The 20340-nt window shown below is 54.2% G+C and overlaps 1 protein-coding gene across 3 annotated transcripts in view; it reads left to right on the top strand.

Moving 5' to 3' along the window:
- AP1G2 (adaptor related protein complex 1 subunit gamma 2) overlaps positions 1–20340 on the top strand; it is a 58941-nt gene that overhangs the window by 37410 nt on the left and 1191 nt on the right. For all 3 annotated transcript variants that reach the window (XM_075569088.1, XM_075569089.1, XM_075569090.1), the window contains exons 16-21: positions 593–720; positions 3115–3219; positions 3973–4084; positions 4170–4308; positions 17535–17695; positions 20020–20118. In XM_075569088.1, the coding sequence (XP_075425203.1) occupies positions 593–720; positions 3115–3219; positions 3973–4084; positions 4170–4308; positions 17535–17695; positions 20020–20118 (744 nt within the window). The remainder of the gene's footprint in view (positions 1–592; positions 721–3114; positions 3220–3972; positions 4085–4169; positions 4309–17534; positions 17696–20019; positions 20119–20340) is intronic.

Below are 20340 nucleotides of genomic sequence, written 5' to 3'. Positions count from 1 at the left end.
ATAGAACCGTGACATCACAATACTGTCACAGGAACGAGGCAATAGAACTGTGACATCACAACACTGTCACAGGAACGTGGCAATAGAACCGTGACATCACAACACAGTCACAGGAACGAGGCAATAGAACCGTGACATCACAACACTGTCACAGGAACGAGGCAATAGAACCGTGACATCACAACACAGTCACAGGAACGAGGCAATAGAACTGTGACATCACAACACTGTCACAGGAACGAGGCAATAGAACCATGACATCACAACACTGTCACAGGAACGAGGCAATAGAACCGTGACATCACAACAGTGTCACAGGAACGAGGCAATAGAACCATGACATCACAACACTGTCACAGGAACGAGGCAATAGAACCATGACTTCACAATACTGACAGTGTGTAGTACCAGCAGAGTCACAGAGTTCATAAGAGGTGTAGTAATGATATCCCTGGGCGGTGGTGATGGTGAGGATGTCAGTGTGATGGTGTTGATGATGTCACAGTGGGATGGTGATGTCACGGTGTGGCAGTGAAGATGGCGTGTGTGATGGTGATGTCACAGTGTGACGTGATGATGTCACTATTCCCAGGTGACGGAGGATGAGGTGCTGGATGTCCTGGAGGGGGTGCTCCAGTCACACATGTCCCTGCCCAGCACACGCGCGTACACGCTAACCGCCATCATGAAACTGAGCACGCGGCTTAAGCACACCGTGGAGTGAGCAGCAGTGTCCCTGTGTGTGTCCCTCTGCGTGTGTCCCAGTGTGTATGTGTGTCCGTGTCTCTGTGTGTCCCAGTGTGTATGTGTGTCCGTGTCTCTGTGTGTCCCAGTGTGTATGTGTGTCCGTGTCTCTGTGTGTGTCCACCTGTGTGTGTCCCTGTGTCTCTGTGTGTCCCTGAGCGAATATCTCTGTCCCTGTGTGTATGTGTCCCTGTGTCCTTGAGTGTATATCTGTGTCTCTGTGTCTGTGTGTATCCCTGATTGTATGTCTCTGTCTCTGTGTGTCCCAGTGTGTATGTGTGTCCGTGTCTCTGTGTGTGTCCACCTGTGTGTGTCCCTGTGTCTCTGTGTGTCCCTGAGCGTATATCTCTGTCCCTGTGTGTATGTGTCCCTGTGTCCTTGAGTGTATATCTGTGTCTCTGTGTCTGTGTGTATCCCTGATTGTATGTCTCTGTCTCTGTGTGTGTCCCTGTGTCTCTGTGTGTCCTTGTGTCTCTGTGTGTCCCTGTGTGTATGTCTCCCTCTGTGTGTATGTGTCCCTGAGTGTATATCTGTGTATGTGTGTGTCCCTGTGTTTGTGTATGTCCCTGAGTGTATATCTGTGCCTCTGTGTGTGTGTGTGTCCCTGTGTCCTTGAGTGTATATCTGTGCCTCTGTGTGTGTGTCCCTGTGTCCTTGAGTGTATATCTTTGTCCCTGTGTTTGTGTGTCACTTTGTGTATGTGTCCTTGAGTGTATATCTGTGTCCCTGTGTGTATGTGTGTCCCTGTGTCCCTGTGTGTGTATGTGTGTCCCTGTGTGTATGTGTGTCCCTGAGTGTATATCTGTGTCCCTGTGTGTATGTATATCCCTGTGTGTAGGTATATCCCTGTGTGTATGTGTATCGCTGTGTGTATGTGTGTCCCTGTGTGTATGTGTGTCCCTGTGTGTATGTGTGTCCCTGTGTGTATGTGTGTCCCTGTGTGTATGTGTGTCCCTGTGTGTATGTGTGTCCCTGTGTGTATGTGTCCCTGTGTGTGTCCCTGCGTGTATGTGTGTCCCTGCGTGTATTTGTGTCCCTCTGTGTATGTGTGTCCCTGTGTGTATGTGTGTCCCTGTGTGTATTTGTGTCCCTGTGTGTATGTGTGTCCCTGTGTGTATGTGTGTCCCTGTGTGTATGTGTGTCCCTGTGTGTATGTGTGTCCCTGTGTGTATGTGTGTCCCTGTGTGTATGTGTGTCCCTGTGTGTATTTGTGTCCGTGTATATGTGTGTCCCTGTGTGTATGTGTGTCCCTGTGTGTATGTATCCCTGTGTGTATTTGTGTCCCTGTGTGTATTTTAGTCCCTGTGTGTATTTGTGTCCCTGTGTGTATTTGTGTCCCTGTGTGTATATGTCCCTGTGTGTATGTGTGTCCCTGTGTGTATGTGTGTCCCTGTGTGTATTTGTGTCCCTGTGCGTTTTTGTGTCCCTGTGTGTATGTGTCCCTGTGTGTATGTGTCCCTGTGTGTATGTGTGTCCCCGTGTGTATGTGTGTCCCTGTGTGTATGTGTCCCTGTGTGTATTTGTGTCCCTGTGTGTATTTGTGTCCCTGTGTGTATTTGTGTCCCTGTGTGTATGTGTCCCTGTGTGTATGTGTCCCTGTGTGTATATGTCCCTGTGTGTATATGTCCCTGTGTGTATGTGTCCCTGTGTGTATATGTCCCTGTGTGTATATGTCCCTGTGTGTATGTGTCCCTGTGTGTATGTGTCCCTGTGTGTATGTGTCCCTGTGTGTATATGTCCCTGTGCGTTTTTGTGTCCCTGTGCGTTTTTGTGTCCCTGTGTGTATGTGTGTCCCTGTGTGTATGTGTGTCCCTGTGTGTATTTGTGTCCCTGTGCGTTTTTGTGTCCCTGTGTGTATGTGTCCCTGTGTGTATGTGTCCCTGTGTGTATGTGTGTCCCCGTGTGTATGTGTGTCCCTGTGTGTATGTGTCCCTGTGTGTATTTGTGTCCCTGTGTGTATTTGTGTCCCTGTGTGTATTTGTGTCCCTGTGTGTATGTGTCCCTGTGTGTATGTGTCCCTGTGTGTATATGTCCCTGTGTGTATATGTCCCTGTGTGTATGTGTCCCTGTGTGTATATGTCCCTGTGTGTATATGTCCCTGTGTGTATGTGTCCCTGTGTGTATGTGTCCCTGTGTGTATGTGTCCCTGTGTGTATATGTCCCTGTGTGTATTTGTGTCCCTGAGTGTATGTGTCCCTGTGTGTATATGTCCCTGTGTGTATGTGTCCCTGTGTGTATGTGTCCCTGTGTGTATATGTCCCTGTGTGTATGTGTCCCCCTGTGTGTATATGTCCCTGTGTCCCCCCCGTGTGATCGGCGCGTCCCTATGGGTGGCTGCGCTGACAGCTCACGCGCCTGTGTCCCTCGCAGTCGTATACGGCGCGTGGTCTCTATATACGGGAGCTGTCATGATGTGGAGCTGCAGCAGAGGGCGACAGAGTACAACGCGCTGTTCAAGAAATACGATCACATGAGGTACCCGCCCCCTGCGCACACGGGGGAGAGGGGAGAGGGGTGGGAGAGGGGTGGGGGAGAGGGGTGGGAGAGGGGTGGGGGGGAGGGGTGGGGCGGAGGGGCGGGCATGGAGGGGTCATATCTCGTGCATATTCTGGTACAGTTATTCAGCAAATGTGTAATGATGCGCGGAGAGAGAGCAGCGTAATGACGCGCGGAGAGAGAGCGGCGTAATGACGCGCGGAGAGAGAGCGGCGTAATGACGCGCGGAGAGAGAGCAGCGTAATGACGCGCGGAGAGAGAGCAGCGTAATGACGCGCGGAGAGAGAGCAGCGTAATGACGCGCGGAGAGAGAGCGGCGTAATGACGCGCGGAGAGAGAGCGGCGTAATGACGCGCGGAGAGAGAGCGGCGTAATGACGCGCGGAGAGAGAGCGGTGTAATGACGCGCGGAGAGAGAGCGGCGTAATGACGCGCGGAGAGAGAGAGCGGCGTAACGACGCGCGGAGAGAGAGCGGTGTAATGACGCGCGGAGAGAGAGCGGTGTAATGACGCGCGGAGAGAGAGCGGCGTAACGACGCGCGGAGAGAGAGCGGCGTAATGACGCGCGGAGAGAGAGCGGTGTAATGACGCGCGGAGAGAGAGCGGCGTAATGACGCGCGGAGAGAGAGCGGCGTAACGACGCGCGGAGAGAGAGCGGCGTAATGACATGTGGCGTGCAGCCTTCTCATTGGCTGCGTTCTTAGTACGATTCCCCTCTTCTGCGCCTGACCAGGGCGGCCATCTTGGAGAAGATGCCAATGGTGGAGAGACCCCCTGCGGAGGACAATGGGGAACACAAGGAGCCGGCTGTGACGTCCCAGATGTCCGTGCGCCCCCCCAGCGAGGTGAGGGGACACGTGACTGCCAGCGAGGCTCTGGGGTCCCAGGCTGAAGAGCTGACACTCTAATCGGCCGCTTGTGTTCCTGCAGGTCACAGATCTCCTGGGGCTGTTGGAAGAGACTAACAATCTCCCGGTGATATCAGTGACGGCCCGACCCCCGACTGTGACACAAAGTGTCCCCAACGGGGGCAGCCTGCTGGAACTGCTAGGGGATCCCCCAAACCCAGGTATATACACACAGTCACCGAGTGTGTGTGTGCGTGTGTGTGTGCGCGTGTGTGTGCGCGTGTGCATGTGCGTGTGTGTGTGTGTGTGTGTGCGTGCGTGCGCGCGTGCGTGCGTGTGCGCGTGTGCGTGCGTGTGTGTGTGCGCGCGTGTGTGTGTGTGTGCGTGTGTGCGCGTGTGTGTGCACGCGTGTGCGTGTGTGCGCGTGTGTGCATGTGTGCGCGTGTGTGTGCGTGTGTGTGTGCGCGTGTGCGTGCGCGCGTGTGTGCGTGCGTGTGTGCGTGTGTGCGTGTGTGCGTGTGTGTGTGCGTGTGTGTGCGTGCGTGTGTGTGTGTGTGCGTGCGCGTGTGTGTGCGTGTGCGTGCGCGTGTGTGTGCGTGTGTGTGCGTGTGTGCGTGTGTGTGCGCGTGTGTGTGCGTGTGTGTGCGCGTGTGTGTGCGTGTGCGTGTGCGTGTGTGTGTGTGCGTGTGTGCGCGCGTGTGTGTGCCGGTGAGACTCGCCAGCGGGTAAAGTGCGGGGGTGAGAGAGGGAGGGGAGGTTACAATAAGACAATTTTTTGGGGGGGGGGGCGCGCGAGTGCCTTTTTGGGGGGGCGAGTTGCTTTTTTTAATTTGTATATATATATAAAAATATATACAAATTCTTTCATACATACACATCTAAGGATGTCGGCACATATCTCTGACTCAACCAAGGAACATTGGGGGGGGGGGGGGTTTAATGGCAGTGAAGATGACAGATGAGATGGGTAGGAGAGCAGGGAGTGTAGTATGCACGGAGAGGAGCAGGGAGTGTAGTATGCACGGAGAGGAGCGGGGAGTGTAGTGTGCACGGAGAGGAGCAGGGAGTGTAGTATGCACGGAGAGGAGCAGGGAGTGTAGTGTGCACGGAGAGGAGCAGGGAGTGTAGTGTGCACGGAGAGGAGCAGGGAGTGTAGTGTGCACGGAGAGGAGCAGGGAGTGTAGTATGCACGGAGAGGAGCAGGGAGTGTAGTGTGCACGGAGAGGAGCAGGGAGTGTAGTGTGCATGGAGAGGAGCAGGGAGAAGAGCAGGGAGTGTAGTATGCACGGAGAGGAGCAGGGAGTGTAGTATGCACGGAGAGGAGCAGGGAGTGTAGTATGCACGGAGAGGAGCAGGGAGTGTAGTGTGCACGGAGAGGAGCAGGGAGTGTAGTATGCACGGAGAGGAGCAGGGAGTGTAGTGTGCACAGAGAGGAGCAGGGAGTGTAGTATGCACGGAGAGGAGCAGGGAGTGTAGTATGCACGGAGAGGAGCAGGGAGTGTAGTGTGCACGGAGAGGAGCAGGGAGTGTAGTATGCACGGAGAGGAGCAGGGAGTGTAGTGTGCACGGAGAGGAGCAGGGAGTGTAGTGTGCAAGGAGAGGAGCAGGGAGTGTAGCGTGCACGGTGAGGAGCAGGGAGTGTAGCGTGCACGGAGAGGAGCAGGGAGTGTAGTATGCACAGAGAGGAGCAGGGAGTGTAGTGTGCACGGAGAGGAGCAGGGAGTGTAGTATGCACGGAGAGGAGCAGGGAGTGTAGCGTGCACGGAGAGGAGCAGGGAGTGTAGCATGCACGGAGAGTAGCAGGGAGTGTAGCGTGCACGGAGAGGAGCAGGGAGTGTAGCGTGCACGGAGAGGAGCAGGGAGTGTAGCATGCACGGAGAGGAGCAGGGAGTGTAGCGTGCACGGAGAGGAGCAGGGAGTGTAGCATGCACGGAGAGGAGCAGGGAGTGTAGTATGCACAGAGAGGAGCAGGGAGTGTAGTATGCACGGAGAGGAGCAGGGAGTGTAGTATGCACGGAGAGGAGCAGGGAGTGTAGTATGCACGGAGAGGAGCAGGGAGTGTAGTATGCACGGAGAGGAGCAGGGAGTGTAGTGTGCACGGAGAGGAGCAGGGAGTGTAGTGTGCAAGGAGAGGAGCAGGGAGTGTAGCGTGCACGGTGAGGAGCAGGGAGGGTGGTATGCACGGAGAGGAGCAGGGAGTGTAGTATGCACGGAGAGGAGCAGGGAGTGTAGTGTGCACGGAGAGGAGCAGGGAGTGTAGAATGCACGGAGAGGAGCAGGGAGTGTACTGTGCACGGAGAGGAGCAGGGAGTGTAGTGTGCACGGAGAGGAGCAGGGAGTGTAGTGTGCACGGAGAGGAGCAGGGAGTGTAGCATGCACAGAGAGGAGCAGGGAGTGTAGCGTGCACGGAGAGGAGCAGGGAATGTAGCGTGCACGGAGAGGAGCAGGGAGTGTAGTGTGCACGGAGAGGAGCAGGGAGTGTAGCGTGCACGGAGAGGAGCAGGGAGTGTAGTGTGCACGGAGAGGAGCAGGGAGTGTAGCGTGCACGGAGAGGAGCAGGGAATGTAGCGTGCACGGAGAGGAGCAGGGAGTGTAGTGTGCACGGAGGGGAGCAGGGAGTGTAGTGTGCATGGAGAGGAGCAGGGAGTGTAGCGTGCACAGAGAGCAGCAGGGAGTGTAGCGTGCACGGAGAGGAGCAGGGAGTGTAGTGTGCACAGAGAGGAGCAGGGAGTGTAGCGTGCATGGAGAGGAGCAGGGAGTGTAGCGTGCACGGAGAGGAGCAGGAAGTGTAGTATGCACAGAGAGGAGCAGGGAGGGTAGTGTGCACGGAGAGGAGCAGGGAGGGTAGTATGCACAGAGAGGAGCAGGGAGTGTAGTGTGCACGGAGAGGAGCAGGGAGTATAGTATGCACAGAGAGGAGCAGGGAGGGTAGTGTGCACGGAGAGGAGCAGGAAGTGTAGTATGCACAGAGAGGAGCAGGGAGTGTAGTATCCACGGAGAGGAGCAGGGAGGGTAGTGTGCACGGAGAGGAGCAGGGAGTGTAGTGTGCACGGAGAGGAGCAGGGAGTGTAGTGTGCACGGAGAGGAGCAGGGAGTGTAGTGTGCACAGAGAGGAGCAGGGAGTGTAGTGTGCACAGAGAGGAGCAGGGAGTGTAGTATGCACAGAGAGGAGCAGGGAGTGTAGTGTGCACGGAGAGGAGCAAGGAGTGTAGTGTGCACGGAAAGGAGCAGGGAGTGTAGTGTGCACGGAGAGGAGCAGGGAGTGTAGTGTGCACGGAGAGGAGCAGGGAGTGTAGTGTGCACGGAGAGGAGCAGGGAGTGTAGTGTGCACGGAGAGGAGCAGGGAGTGTAGTATGCACAGAGAGGAGCAGGGAATGTAGCGTGCACGGAGAGGAGCAGGGAGTGTAGTATGCACGGAGAGGAGCAGGGAGTGTAGTGTGCACGGAGAGGAGCAGGGAGTGTAGTATGCACGGAGAGGAGCAGGGAGTGTACTGTGCACGGAGAGGAGCAGGGAGTGTAGTGTGCACGGAGAGGAGCAGGGAGTGTAGTGTGCACGGAGAGGAGCAGGGAGTGTAGCATGCACAGAGAGGAGCAGGGAGTGTAGCGTGCACGGAGAGGAGCAGGGAATGTAGCGTGCACGGAGAGGAGCAGGGAGTGTAGTGTGCACGGAGAGGAGCAGGGAGTGTAGCGTGCACGGAGAGGAGCAGGGAGTGTAGTGTGCACGGAGAGGAGCAGGGAGTGTAGCGTGCACGGAGAGGAGCAGGGAATGTAGCGTGCACGGAGAGGAGCAGGGAGTGTAGTGTGCACGGAGGGGAGCAGGGAGTGTAGTGTGCATGGAGAGGAGCAGGGAGTGTAGCGTGCACAGAGAGCAGCAGGGAGTGTAGCGTGCACGGAGAGGAGCAGGGAGTGTAGTGTGCACAGAGAGGAGCAGGGAGTGTAGCGTGCATGGAGAGGAGCAGGGAGTGTAGCGTGCACGGAGAGGAGCAGGAAGTGTAGTATGCACAGAGAGGAGCAGGGAGGGTAGTGTGCACGGAGAGGAGCAGGGAGGGTAGTATGCACAGAGAGGAGCAGGGAGTGTAGTGTGCACGGAGAGGAGCAGGGAGTATAGTATGCACAGAGAGGAGCAGGGAGGGTAGTGTGCACGGAGAGGAGCAGGAAGTGTAGTATGCACAGAGAGGAGCAGGGAGTGTAGTATCCACGGAGAGGAGCAGGGAGGGTAGTGTGCACGGAGAGGAGCAGGGAGTGTAGTGTGCACGGAGAGGAGCAGGGAGTGTAGTGTGCACGGAGAGGAGCAGGGAGTGTAGTGTGCACAGAGAGGAGCAGGGAGTGTAGTGTGCACAGAGAGGAGCAGGGAGTGTAGTATGCACAGAGAGGAGCAGGGAGTGTAGTGTGCACGGAGAGGAGCAAGGAGTGTAGTGTGCACGGAAAGGAGCAGGGAGTGTAGTGTGCACGGAGAGGAGCAGGGAGTGTAGTGTGCACGGAGAGGAGCAGGGAGTGTAGTGTGCACGGAGAGGAGCAGGGAGTGTAGTGTGCACGGAGAGGAGCAGGGAGTGTAGTGTGCACAGAGAGGAGCAGGGAGTGTAGTGTGCACAAAGAGGAGCAGGGAGTGTAGTATGCACAGAGAGGAGCAGGGAGTGTAGTGTGCACGGAGAGGAGCAAGGAGTGTAGTGTGCACGGAAAGGAGCAGGGAGTGTAGTGTGCACGGAGAGGAGCAGGGAGTGTAGTGTGCACGGAGAGGAGCAGGGAGTGTAGTGTGCACGGAGAGGAGCAGGGAGTGTAGTGTGCACGGAGAGGAGCAGGGAGTGTAGTATGCACGGAGAGGAGCAGACACAGTAACGCTGCGGCCATGGTGAGCGCTGGAGAGGGTGCAAGCGTTCCCTCGGCTTCCCTGCCACCTGCAGCAGGAGAGATCTGTGTCCGAGGAGACGGGAGGCGTGTCTCTGTGACGTCACGGAGCTGGTTCGCCCTCATTGGGTGACCCTCTCATGTGACCCGGTCGCCGCGCGTGAAAACAAATGTTTCCGTTTCCTTCTGAATCGCGAGCACCGGCGCCTCTGCTCCCGCACGCGTTCGCGCCCTCGTAGAGGCACAGCTGTGATGGCGCCGCGCGTGCCCTCCTGCCGCAGCCTAAAGGAGGGAGAGCAAAGAGAGGGGAGGAGAGACAGCAAAGGTGAGCAGGGCATGATGGAGGGGAGAGGAGGAGACAGTAAGGAGGAGCAGAACACGGTGGAGGGGGGAGAGGAGGAGAAAGCAAGGAGGAGCAGGACACGATGGAGGGGAGAAGAGGAGAAAGCAAGGAGGAGCAGAACACGATGGAGGGGAGAAGAGGAGAGAGCAAGGAGGAGCAGGATACGATGGAGGGGAGAAGAGGAGAGAGCAAGGAGGAGCAGGACACGATGGAGGGGAGAAGAGGAGAGAGCAAGGAGGAGCAGGACACGATGGAGGGGAGAGGAGGAGGGAGCAAGGAGGAGCAGGACACGATGGAGGGGAGAGGAGGAGGGAGCAAGGAGGAGCAGGACACGATGGAGGGGGGAGAGGAGGAGAAAGCAAGGAGGAGCAGGACACGATGGAGGGGGGAGAGGAGAAGAAAGCAAGGAGGAGCAGGACACGATGGAGGGGGGAGAGGAGGAGAAAGCAAGGAGGAGCAGGACACGATGGACGGGGGAGAGTGTAACGCTCGCGCTACCCACAAACAAGACAAGACCCCGGTACTGAGGTGGGAAGGTATGAAACCACGCACCGACAGTAGCGGAGGCGTGGCTGGAAGGCGGATTGTCAGCGTAGCTGGTCTGGGTAGGAGAGAGTGGGTTAGTCCGTATACTCGCCGGGGTCTTGGGTTATAGAGAGCAGCGTAGTTGAAGTCCGTTAAGCCGTGGTCTGGGATTGGAGAGTTGAGAATCGTCGAAGTCCGTGTAGCCGTGGTCTTGGGTTGGAGAGGTAAACGTAGTCGAGGGTAAGCCGGGGTCGATATCCAGAGGGGTTCCACTAACAAGCCGGGTCGGTACACGAGGAGACAAACTGCAAGACAAGACTGGACTGTAACGGTTATGCTCACCACAAACCTGGACCGGACCGCGGGGCTGAGGTGGGGATAGATATACACCGACCTTAGACCACGAAGCCGGATCCGGGTTGCGAATTCCGTGGTCAAACGTAGCCGGGTCAGGACTGGAGAAGCCAGGGTAATCGGTAGACAAGCCAGGGTCAGGGCAGGCGGCACAGGAGCAGAGGTCGCGGTCACGAGCTAAGGTCATCATCAGGAGATCTTGGTTGAAGTCGCTTCAGCATAGGGAGCAGGAAACTGCAACTACCGTTTCAGCGTAGAGAGCAGGAAACTGGAACTACGCCGCTTCAGCGTAGAGAGCAGGAAACTGGAACTGGGGATCCAGTGCTTCAGAACAGCTCCCCCTAGCCGGGTACAGCTGTGAGTAGTGGAGGCTACTGGAAGCAGGAAGATTGCAGAAGGAATAGCACAGAGGATCCAGCGCTTCAGCACAGAACAGCTCTCCCTAGCCTGGTACAGCTGAGAGTGGTGGAGGCCACTGGAAGGTCACTGGGAACTGGAACTGCAGACAGGACAAGAAACACTGAGGGCTTCAGTATAACCGCTTCAGCGCGGCGAAGTCTGCCAGAAACTGGGAGCTATGGCAAGAAGGCCAAGGCAGGCCAAACAGAGGTGCTGTGGCAAGCACAGTTACTTGAGAAAGTCTATGTTCAGCAATGAGGAAATGGGAGAGCCCAGTATAAGAAGGGCAGGGAGCCAATCAAAGGACGGGTGTGAGGGAATTCCTCCAATGACGGAGCACAGAGACAGAGCTGTACAGGAGGCAGTAATTGCAGGCACAGGTGATATTGATTGCAGATTCAAGGGGGAGTTGTCTAGAAACTGCATAGTTCTGTAAAGAATGGGTTTCAGCCAAACCCAGGAGCGGATTCCTTACACGGACAAGAGCTGGGCACAACAGAACTGTGAGGCACACAAGGCTCAATAGATTATGCTGAGCAATGGTTCAGAGTGCGAGCAAGGTTTATAAATGGTATAGCAGCCAATAGGACAGGGGGCGGAGCGGAGGCGCGGCCCCAGCGGAAGCCGTGAAAGGCACAGGAGACAAGTGCCAGACTGATTACTTGCCGCGCAGCTGGGGAGCGGTGCACGTCGTCACGTGAACGCGCCACTGACGCGCAGTACATCCGGGGGGGCGGAAGAGTTGCGCATGTGCGCGCTCTGTAAACAGAGCGGGGGTGCGCGCACGCGCTTGTGCCAAGACGGATGGCTGAGTAGCAGCAGGTAAGGAGGGAACATGTCGCAAAGGACATGTTCCCTGATTCCTTACAGTACCCCCCCTTGAGGATCGGCCTCAGGACGATTCCCATAAGGCTTGTGCGGGAACCTGGCAGGGAAGTGCCTTAACAGGCCGGGAAAATGGATCTGATGCTGAGATACCCAGGAGCGTTCTTCGTGTCCAAAACCCTTCCAGTGTACCAAGAATTGGACAGTTCCTCTGGAGAATCTGGAATCAATTATTGACCGGATCTCGAATTCCTCCTGTCCCTGTACAATGACCGGTGGCAGTCTTGGAGAGACGTCCGGAAACTGAGGACTTTGAAAGACGGGTTTCAACAGTGAGACGTGGAAGACTGATGGGATCTTCATAGATTGGGGTAGTTGTAGGCGGTATGCCACAGGAATGACTCGTTCAATGATGGTGAACAGACCCAAGAACCTTGGAGCCAAGTTCATCGTAGGCGTCTTCAGTCTTATATTCTTTGCAGAAAGCCACACTTTGTCTCCTGGCCTGAATGTAGGTGTCTCTCGGCGATGTCGATCCACCTGCTTCTTCTGTCTAAGGACTGCCTGCTGAAGAGTTTGTTGAATTCTTCTCCAGGAGTTCTAAAGCGCATTTACACCGGCATCAGCCGCCGGAACTAGGGAGGAAGTCGAGCTGGGTGAAACCCATAGTTTACAAAAAAAGGGCGACTCCTGGGTGGACTCGTTTCTGAGTGAGTTGTGTGCGAATTCGGCCCATGGAAGGAGGTCTACTCAGTTATCATGTGCGTCGGAGATAAAGCATCTGAGATACTGCTCAAAGGATTGGTTTGTCCTCTCCGTCTTACCGTTGGTTTGGGGATGATACCCAGAAGAAAAAAGTAAAATATCCAATCTTTGGGCGAAGGCACGCCAAAATTTCGAGACGAACTGTGAACCGCGGTCCGATACTATAGAGTGGAACCTCTTGGTACCCGGGTGACCTGCTGACCAAGAAGAGTGACCCCACTCAAGGATTTTGTGGTGGAACTGCGGAGCGGCATACAAGCAACCCTCTGGCACCTCCATACCCTCGGGAATTTGCGTCTGAGTCTCCAATATCTGATCCATTACATCAAAAGAATTCGCAGAAATGATATATTTAGAAGGAAGAATGTTCCTTGGAATACCCTCAGATTTATCTTCACTGACAAATTGACGAGATAAAGCATTGGCTTTGAGATTCTTGGTACCGGGAATGTAGGATATAATGTAATTGAATCTTGAGAAGAAGAGAGCCCAGCGGGCCTGACGAGAACCGAGGCGACGAGCGCCCTCAATATACAATACATTTTTGTGGTCCATGAGATGGGATTTTCAGTACCCCCCAGGAGGTGTCTCCATTCTTCCAGGGCACGTTTGATGGCCAGAAGCTCTCTGTTACCAACGTCGTAGTTTTGCTCTGCGGAGGAGAATTTTTTCGAAAAGAACCCACAGGGGTGTAATTTATCCTGGGGGTTTTGTCTCTGTGAGAGTATGGCTCCTGCTCCAATATCCGAAGCGTCTACCTCTAAAGTGAAAGGGAGAGTAGGATCAGGATGGCGTAAGATGGGAGCGGAGACAAAAGCCTTCTTAAGGGATTCGCAGGCCTGGCATGCTTCAGCGGGCCAGGAAGAAGTAGCCGCGCCTTTCTTTGTCAGAGCGGTGATAGGAGCCACGGCAGCGGGAAAATTACGGATAAACTTCCGGTAATAATTGGCGAAGCCAAGGAATCATTGGATTGCTTTAAGAGAAGAGGTCTGGGGCCAATTTAGAACTGCTTTAAGTTTCCCCGGGTCCATGGTGAATCCCTCGTCAGAAATGATAGAACCTAAGGAGGAGATCGAGGTTTGGTGAAACATATATTTGTCCATCTTGGCATAGAGGTGATTCTCGCGAAGGCGAGAGAGAACTAGCTTGGTGTTCTGGATATGTTCGGATATGGATTTTGAAAAAATAAGAATGTCGTCGAGATATACAATAATGAAAGTACAGCTCAACCCCCCTTATAACGCTGTGCTTGGGGTCCAAAGAATCACATCGCGTTATAAGCGGATCGCGTTAGAAATAATGTACAATTGGATGCATTGTACAATAAAGTATTTAAGACACCAATAATCGTGTTGTAAAGTATTCATAAATACGAAAATTGGGAGCCATCCTTACATCGCGTTATAAGCGGATCCGCGTTGTAACGGATCACGTTATAACGGGGTTGAGCTGTATTTAGGACATCACGAAAAATCTCATTCACAAACTCCTGAAAGACCGCTGGTGCATTACATAGTCCAAAAGACATAACTAAATATTCGTAGTGGCCGTCCCGGGTGTTAAAGGCCGTCTTCCATTCGTCCCCTTGTCTTATGCATATGAGATTGTAAGCCCTGCGGAGATCGAGTTTAGAAAAAGTAGTCGCTCCCTGCAAACGATCAAAAAGTTCTGAGATGAGAGGCAATGGGTAGCGGTTCTTTAGGGTAATCTTGTTAAGGCCTCTGTAGTCTATGCATGGCCGAAGGGACCCATCCTTCTTAACGAAAAAGAACCCAGCCCCAGCAGGGGAAGTAGAATTTCTGATGAAGCCCTTCTTTAAGTTCTCCTAAATATATTCGGACATGGCCTTTGTTTCTGGAAGGGACAAAGGATAGGATCTGGCCTTAGGAAGAGTGGCGCCAGGCAGAAGGTCAATGGGGCAATCAAAGGGACGATGAGGGGGAAGAACCTCAGAACAGACTTTGTCGAAAACGTCCAGGAATTCTACATATACTTCGGGTAGAGAGGGCTTAGCAGGTGAGATGGTCTCTAGACCAGCGAGAATTTGCACTGGAGAGGAAGAAAGTTCTTTAAGGGACGTATCCCATCGTATAGGTTTCTTGGTACTCCAGTCTATAAGAGGATTATTTTGTTGGAGCCAAGGTAGGCCCAGAATTACCTGCTCTGACGGAGAGTGAATTACGTCCAGAGAGATCTTTTACTTGTGTCCATCCTTCGTGGAGATCGAAAGGGTTGGTGTCTCCAAAGATATGAAGGCTGGTTGGAGAGGACATCCATCAATGGCCTCGAGACCGACAGGTACGGACTTATTTACCAAAGGAATCCCATGTTTGGTAGCGAAATCTTGATCCACAAAATTTCCCACAGACCCGGAGTCAATGAATGCGGAAGCAGAGATTCAGAAGTCAGGACTCTCGAAAGATTGGGAACATAATTCTTTTTGGCAGGGTTTTCTTCATAGAGGTGAAGGAGGAAATGGTACCCAATGAGATCCCCTCATACCTTATTGGGCGCTGGCGTTTCCCGGCTTCGTGGGACAGCGATGCACCAGATGTCCTGTCAGTCCATAGTAGAGACACAGACCCTCATTCCTCCGGCGTTGTCTCTCCAAAGGCGAGAGTTGGTGACTACCCAACTGCATGGGTTCTGGAGCCTCAAGAGCTGGGAAAGCGGTAGGAGAAGAACTGCGGAGAGGAGTAATAGAAGTGAGAGTCCGTGGACGGTGGCTTTCAACCCGCCTTTCTTGGAGGCGTTGATCCACCCTGATACATACGGCAATAAGATCCTCAAGCGCAGGGGGTCTTTCCTGAGCGGCAGCTCATTTTTCAGTGTCTCGGAGAGTCCTTGCCAGAAGGCCGCTGATATGGCCTCATCGTTCCAACCGTCTCTGCGGCGATGGTTCGAAATTCCAGGGCTATCTTGCAACTGATCTGCGACCCTGAGAAATGTGAAACAAGGAAGAAGCAGCGGTAATCCTACGGCCAGGGGTGTCAAAAACCTGTTTGAACTCTCTTTTGAAACTTGTGAAGTCTTGGGTAAGTTCAGGTCTCAGCTCCCAGATGGGAGAAGCCCACGCCAATGCGTCTCCGGTCAGTAAAGCGATAATGTACGCCACCTTAGTCCTGTCAGAAGAGAAGCGAGAAGGAGTTAGCTCGAACTGAATGTCACATTGGTTGAGGAAACCTCTGCAGCCATGGGGATCACCCGCATATCGGTTGAGAGTGGGAAGACGCGGTTCCAGAGGTACGTTTGCCTACGTGGAGGAAGAGGACAAGGTAGCGGGTCTAAGGATTCTGGACTGGGATTGCTGAAGCGAGACTGTGGCTATCTTTTGAGTCAGGGACGCAACTTGGTTGTCCAAATACTGAAAGTGCTCAGAGATAGAGGACAGGGCTTGGCCCACCTCAGGGGGTCTATGTTTGTTGAGCTCAGCATACTGTAACGCTCGCGCTATCCACAAACAAGACAAGACCCCGGTACTGAGGTGGGAAGGTATGAAACCACGCACCGACAGTAGCGGAGGCGTGGCTGGAAGGCGGATTGTCAGCGTAGCCGGGTCTGGGTAGGAGAGAGTGGGTTAGTCCGTATACTCGCCGGGGTCTTGGGTTATAGAGAGCAGCGTAGTTGAAGTCCGTTAAGCCGTGGCCTGGGATTGGAGAGTTGAGAATCGTCGAAGTCCGTGTAGCCGTGGTCTTGGGTTGGAGAGGTAAACGGCGTCAAGGGTAAGCCGAGGTCGATATCCAGAGGGGTTCCACTAACAAGCCGGGTCGGTACACGAGGAGACAAACTGCAAGACAAGACTGGACAAGAGCTGAGCTCAACAGAACTGTGAGGCACACAAGGCTACAATGGATTATGCTGAGCAATGCTTCAGAGTGCGAGCAGGGTATATAAATGGTATAGCAGCCAATAGGACAGGGGGCGGAGCGGAGGCGCGGCCCCAGCGGAAGCCGTGATAGGCACAGGAGACAAGTGGCAGACTGATTACTTGCCGCGCAGCTGGGGAGCGGTGCACGTCATCACGTGAACGCGCCACTCACGCGCAGTGCATCCGGGGGGCGGGGCTACGCTCCGAGGCAACTCTAGAAGAGCTGCGCATGCGTGCGTGCGTGCTCTGTAAACAGAGCGGGGGTGCACGCACACGCGCTGGTGCCAAGATGGAGGGCTGAGTAGCAGCAGGTAAGGAGGGAACACGTCGCAGAGGACGTGTTCCCCGATTCCTTACAGAGAGGAGGAGGAGCAGGACATGATGGGGGGGGGGGAGAGGAGGAGAGAGCAAGGAGGAGCAGGACATGATGGGGGGGGAGAGGAGAGAGCAAGGAGGAGCAGGACACGATGGAGGGGGGAGAGGAGGAGAGAGCAAGGAGGAGCAGGACACGATGGGGGGGGAGAGGAGGAGAGAGCAAGGAGGAGCAGGACACGATGGAGGGGGGAGAGGAGGAGAGGAGGAGGAGCATGGCATGATGGAGGGGGGAGAGGAGGAGAGGAGGAGGAGCATGGCATGATGGAGGGGGGAGAGGAGGAGAGGAGGAGGAGCATGGCATGATGGAGGGGGGAGAGGAGGAGAGGAGGAGGAGCATGGCATGATGGAGGGGGGAGAGGAGGAGAGGAGGAGGAGCATGGCATGATGGAGGAGAGAGTAAGGTGGGGAAGAGGGGACGAGAGACGGCGAAGTGTTACAGGGAGGGGTGAAAGCAAAGAGGAATGTTTCATTATTAACCTTATTACCGTAAATGACGCCGGGTACAGCTAGTATATATATATATTACACCCCCACACATACAGTATATACTCTCCCCGCAGAGCTGCCTCTTCTGGTTGTATATATATATATTACACCCCCACACATACAGTATATACTCTCCCCGCAGAGCTGCCTCCTCTGGTTGTATATATATATATTACACCCCCACACATATATACTCTCCCCGCAGAGCTGCCTCCTCTGGTTGTATATATATATATTACACCCCCACACATACAGTATATACTCTCCCCGCAGAGCTGCCTCTTCTGGTTGTATATATATATATTACACCCCCACACATACAGTATATACTCTCCCCGCAGAGCTGCCTCCTCTGGTTGTATATATATATATTACACCCCCACACATATATACTCTCCCCGCAGAGCTGCCTCCTCTGGTTGTATATATATATATTACACACCCACACATATATACTCTCCCCGCAGAGCTGCCTCTTCTGGTTGTATATATATATATTACACCCCCACACATACAGTATATACTCTCCCCGCAGAGCTGCCTCCTCTGGTTGTATATATATATATTACACACCCACACATATATACTCTCCCCGCAGAGCTGCCTCCTCTGGTTGTATATATATATATTACACACCCACACATATATACTCTCCCCCGCAGAGCTGCCTCCTCTGGTTGTATATAATAATGGCGGCATTCACGTGAAGTTCTCCTTCCTGCGCCCGCCCTCCAGCCCCGCCCTCCTCATCATCACTTCCTGCGCCACCAACTCCTCCACCGGCGACATCACCGACTTTCAGCTCCAGGCGGCTGCACCCAAGGTCAGCCGGGGGGGGGGGGGAGGGGGAGATGTTATCTCCGGATTAGAACTCCCCGGGGGTTGGGTTATCTCCAGATTAGAACTCCCCGGGGGTTGGGTTATCTCTGGATTAGAACTCCCCGGGGTTGGTTATCTCTGGATTAGATCTCCCCGGGGGTTGGGTTATCTCTGGATTAGAACTCCCCGGGGGTTGGGTTATCTCTGGATTAGAACTCCCCGGGGGTTGGGTTATCTCTGGATTAGATCTCCCCGGGGGTTGGGTTATCTCTGGATTAGAACTCCCCAGGGGTTGGTTATCTCTGGATTAGAACTCCCCGGGGTTGGGTTATCTCTGGATTAGAACTCCCCAGGGGTTGGGTTATCTCCAGATTAGAACTCCCCGGTGGGGGGGGGAAGTTTAGGTTATCTCCGGATTAGAACTCTCCGGGGGTTGGGTTATCTCCAGATTAGATCTCCCCGGGGTTGGGTTATCTCCGGATTAGATCTCCCCGGGGTTGGGTTATCTCCGGATTAGAACACCCCAGGGTTGGGTTATCTCCGGATTAGATCTCCCCGGGGTTGGTTATCTCTGGATTAGAACTCCCCGGGGTTGGGATATCTCTGGATTAGAACTCCTGGGGTTGGGTTATCTCTGGATTAGAACACCCCAGGGTTGGGTTATCTCTGGACTAGAACTCCCTGGGGTTGGGTTATCTCTGGATTAGAACTCCCCGGGGTTGGGATATCTCTGGATTAGAACTCCCGGGGTTGGGTTATCTCTGGATTAGAACACCCCAGGGTTGGGTTATCTCTGGATTAGAACTCCCGGGGTTGGGTTATCTCTGGATTAGAACTCCCGGGGTTAGGTTATCTCTGGATTAGAACTCCCAGGGTTGCGTTATCTCTGGATTAGATCTCCCCAGGGGTTGGGTTGTCTCCAGATTAGAACTCCCCGGGGTTGGGTTATCTCTGGATTAGAACTCCCAGGGGTTGGGTTATCTCTGGATTAGAACTCCCAGGGGTTGGGTTATCTCCAGATTAGAACTCCCCGGGGTTGAGTTATCTCTGGATTAGAACTCCCCAGGGTTGGGTTATCACTGGATTAGAACTCCCCGGGGTTGGTTATTTTTGGATTCGAACTCCCCAGGGTTGGGTTATTTTTGGATTAGAACTCCCCAGGGTTGGGTTATCTCTGGATTAGAACTCCCCAGGGTTGGGTTATCTCTGGATTAGAACTCCCCGGGTTGGGTTGTCTCTGGATTAGAACTCCCCAGGGGTTAGGTTATCTCTGGATTAGAACTCCCCAGGGGTTGGGTTATCTCTGGATTAGATCTCCCAGGGGTTGGGTTATCTGTGGATTAGAACTCCCTGGGGTTAGGTTATCTCTGGATTAGAACTCCCCGGGGTTGGTTATCTCTAGATTAGAACTCCCCAGGGTTGGGTTATTTTTGGATTAGAACTCCCCAGGGTTGGGTTATTTTTGGATTAGAACTCCCCAGGGTTGGGTTATCTCTGGATTAGAACTCCCCGGGGTTGGGTTGTCTCTGGATTAGAACTCCCCAGGGGTTAGGTTATCTCTGGATTAGAACTCCCCAGGGGTTGGGTTATCTCTGGATTAGATCTCCCAGGGGTTGGGTTATCTGTGGATTAGAACTCCCTGGGGTTAGGTTATCTCTGGATTAGAACTCCCCGGGGTTGGTTATCTCTAGATTAGAACTCCCCAGGGTTGGGTTATTTTTGGATTAGAACTCCCCAGGGTTGGGTTATTTTTGGATTAGAACTCCCCAGGGTTGGATTATCTCTGGATTAGAACTCCCCGGGGTTGGGTTGTCTCTGGATTAGAACTCCCCAGGGGTTAGGTTATCTCTGGATTAGAACTCCCCAGGGGTTGGGTTATCTCTGGATTAGATCTCCCAGGGGTTGGGTTATCTGTGGATTAGAACTCCCTGGGGTTAGGTTATCTCTGGATTAGAACTCCCCGGGGTTGGTTATCTCTAGATTAGAACTCCCCAGGGGTTGGGTTATCTCCGGATTAGAACTCCCCGGGTTGGGTTATCTCCAGATTTGAACTCCCCGGCGGGGGGGGGGGTGAGGTTATCTCTGGGTAAGAACTCCCCGGCGGGGGGTTTGGGGGGTTGGGTTATCTCTGGATTAGAACTCCCCGGGGTTGGGTTATCTCTGGATTAGAACTCCCCGGGGTTGGGTTATCTCTGGATTAGAACTCCCCGGGGGTTGGGTTATCTCTGGATTAGAACTCCCGGGGTTGGGTTATCTCTGGATTAGAACTCCCCGGGGGTTGCGTTATCTCCACTCCCCATGTGATAGCGTGTTCTGTGCGTGTTTCAGAGTGTGCAGATCCAGCTTCAAGCTCCCAGCGGCTCCTCACTCGCTGCCCTGGGGGGAGGGTCCGTCACGCAGACCATTCGGGTCCTGAATCCTCAGAAGGTACCACCGGGCCATGGGGAGAGAGGAGTAGGGTGGGAGTGGAGGAGGAGGTGGTGGAGGGGAGAAAGCAGAGAAGGAAGGGGGGAGCGAGAGAGGAGGGAGGGTGGAAAGAGGAGGAGAGAAGTGGTGGAGGAGGGGGTGGAGAGGGGAGGGGTGGTGAGAATGGAGGGGTGATGAAAGGGAGGGTGGAGAGAGGAGAGGGGGTGGGGGTGGGAGGAGAGG

Source organism: Ascaphus truei, chromosome 13 (genome assembly GCF_040206685.1).
Source record: "Ascaphus truei isolate aAscTru1 chromosome 13, aAscTru1.hap1, whole genome shotgun sequence".
Taxonomy (NCBI): Eukaryota; Metazoa; Chordata; class Amphibia; order Anura; family Ascaphidae; genus Ascaphus; species Ascaphus truei.
The sequence above is the reverse complement of the archived record's forward strand: the minus strand, read 5'-3'. Positions and strand labels throughout refer to the sequence as shown.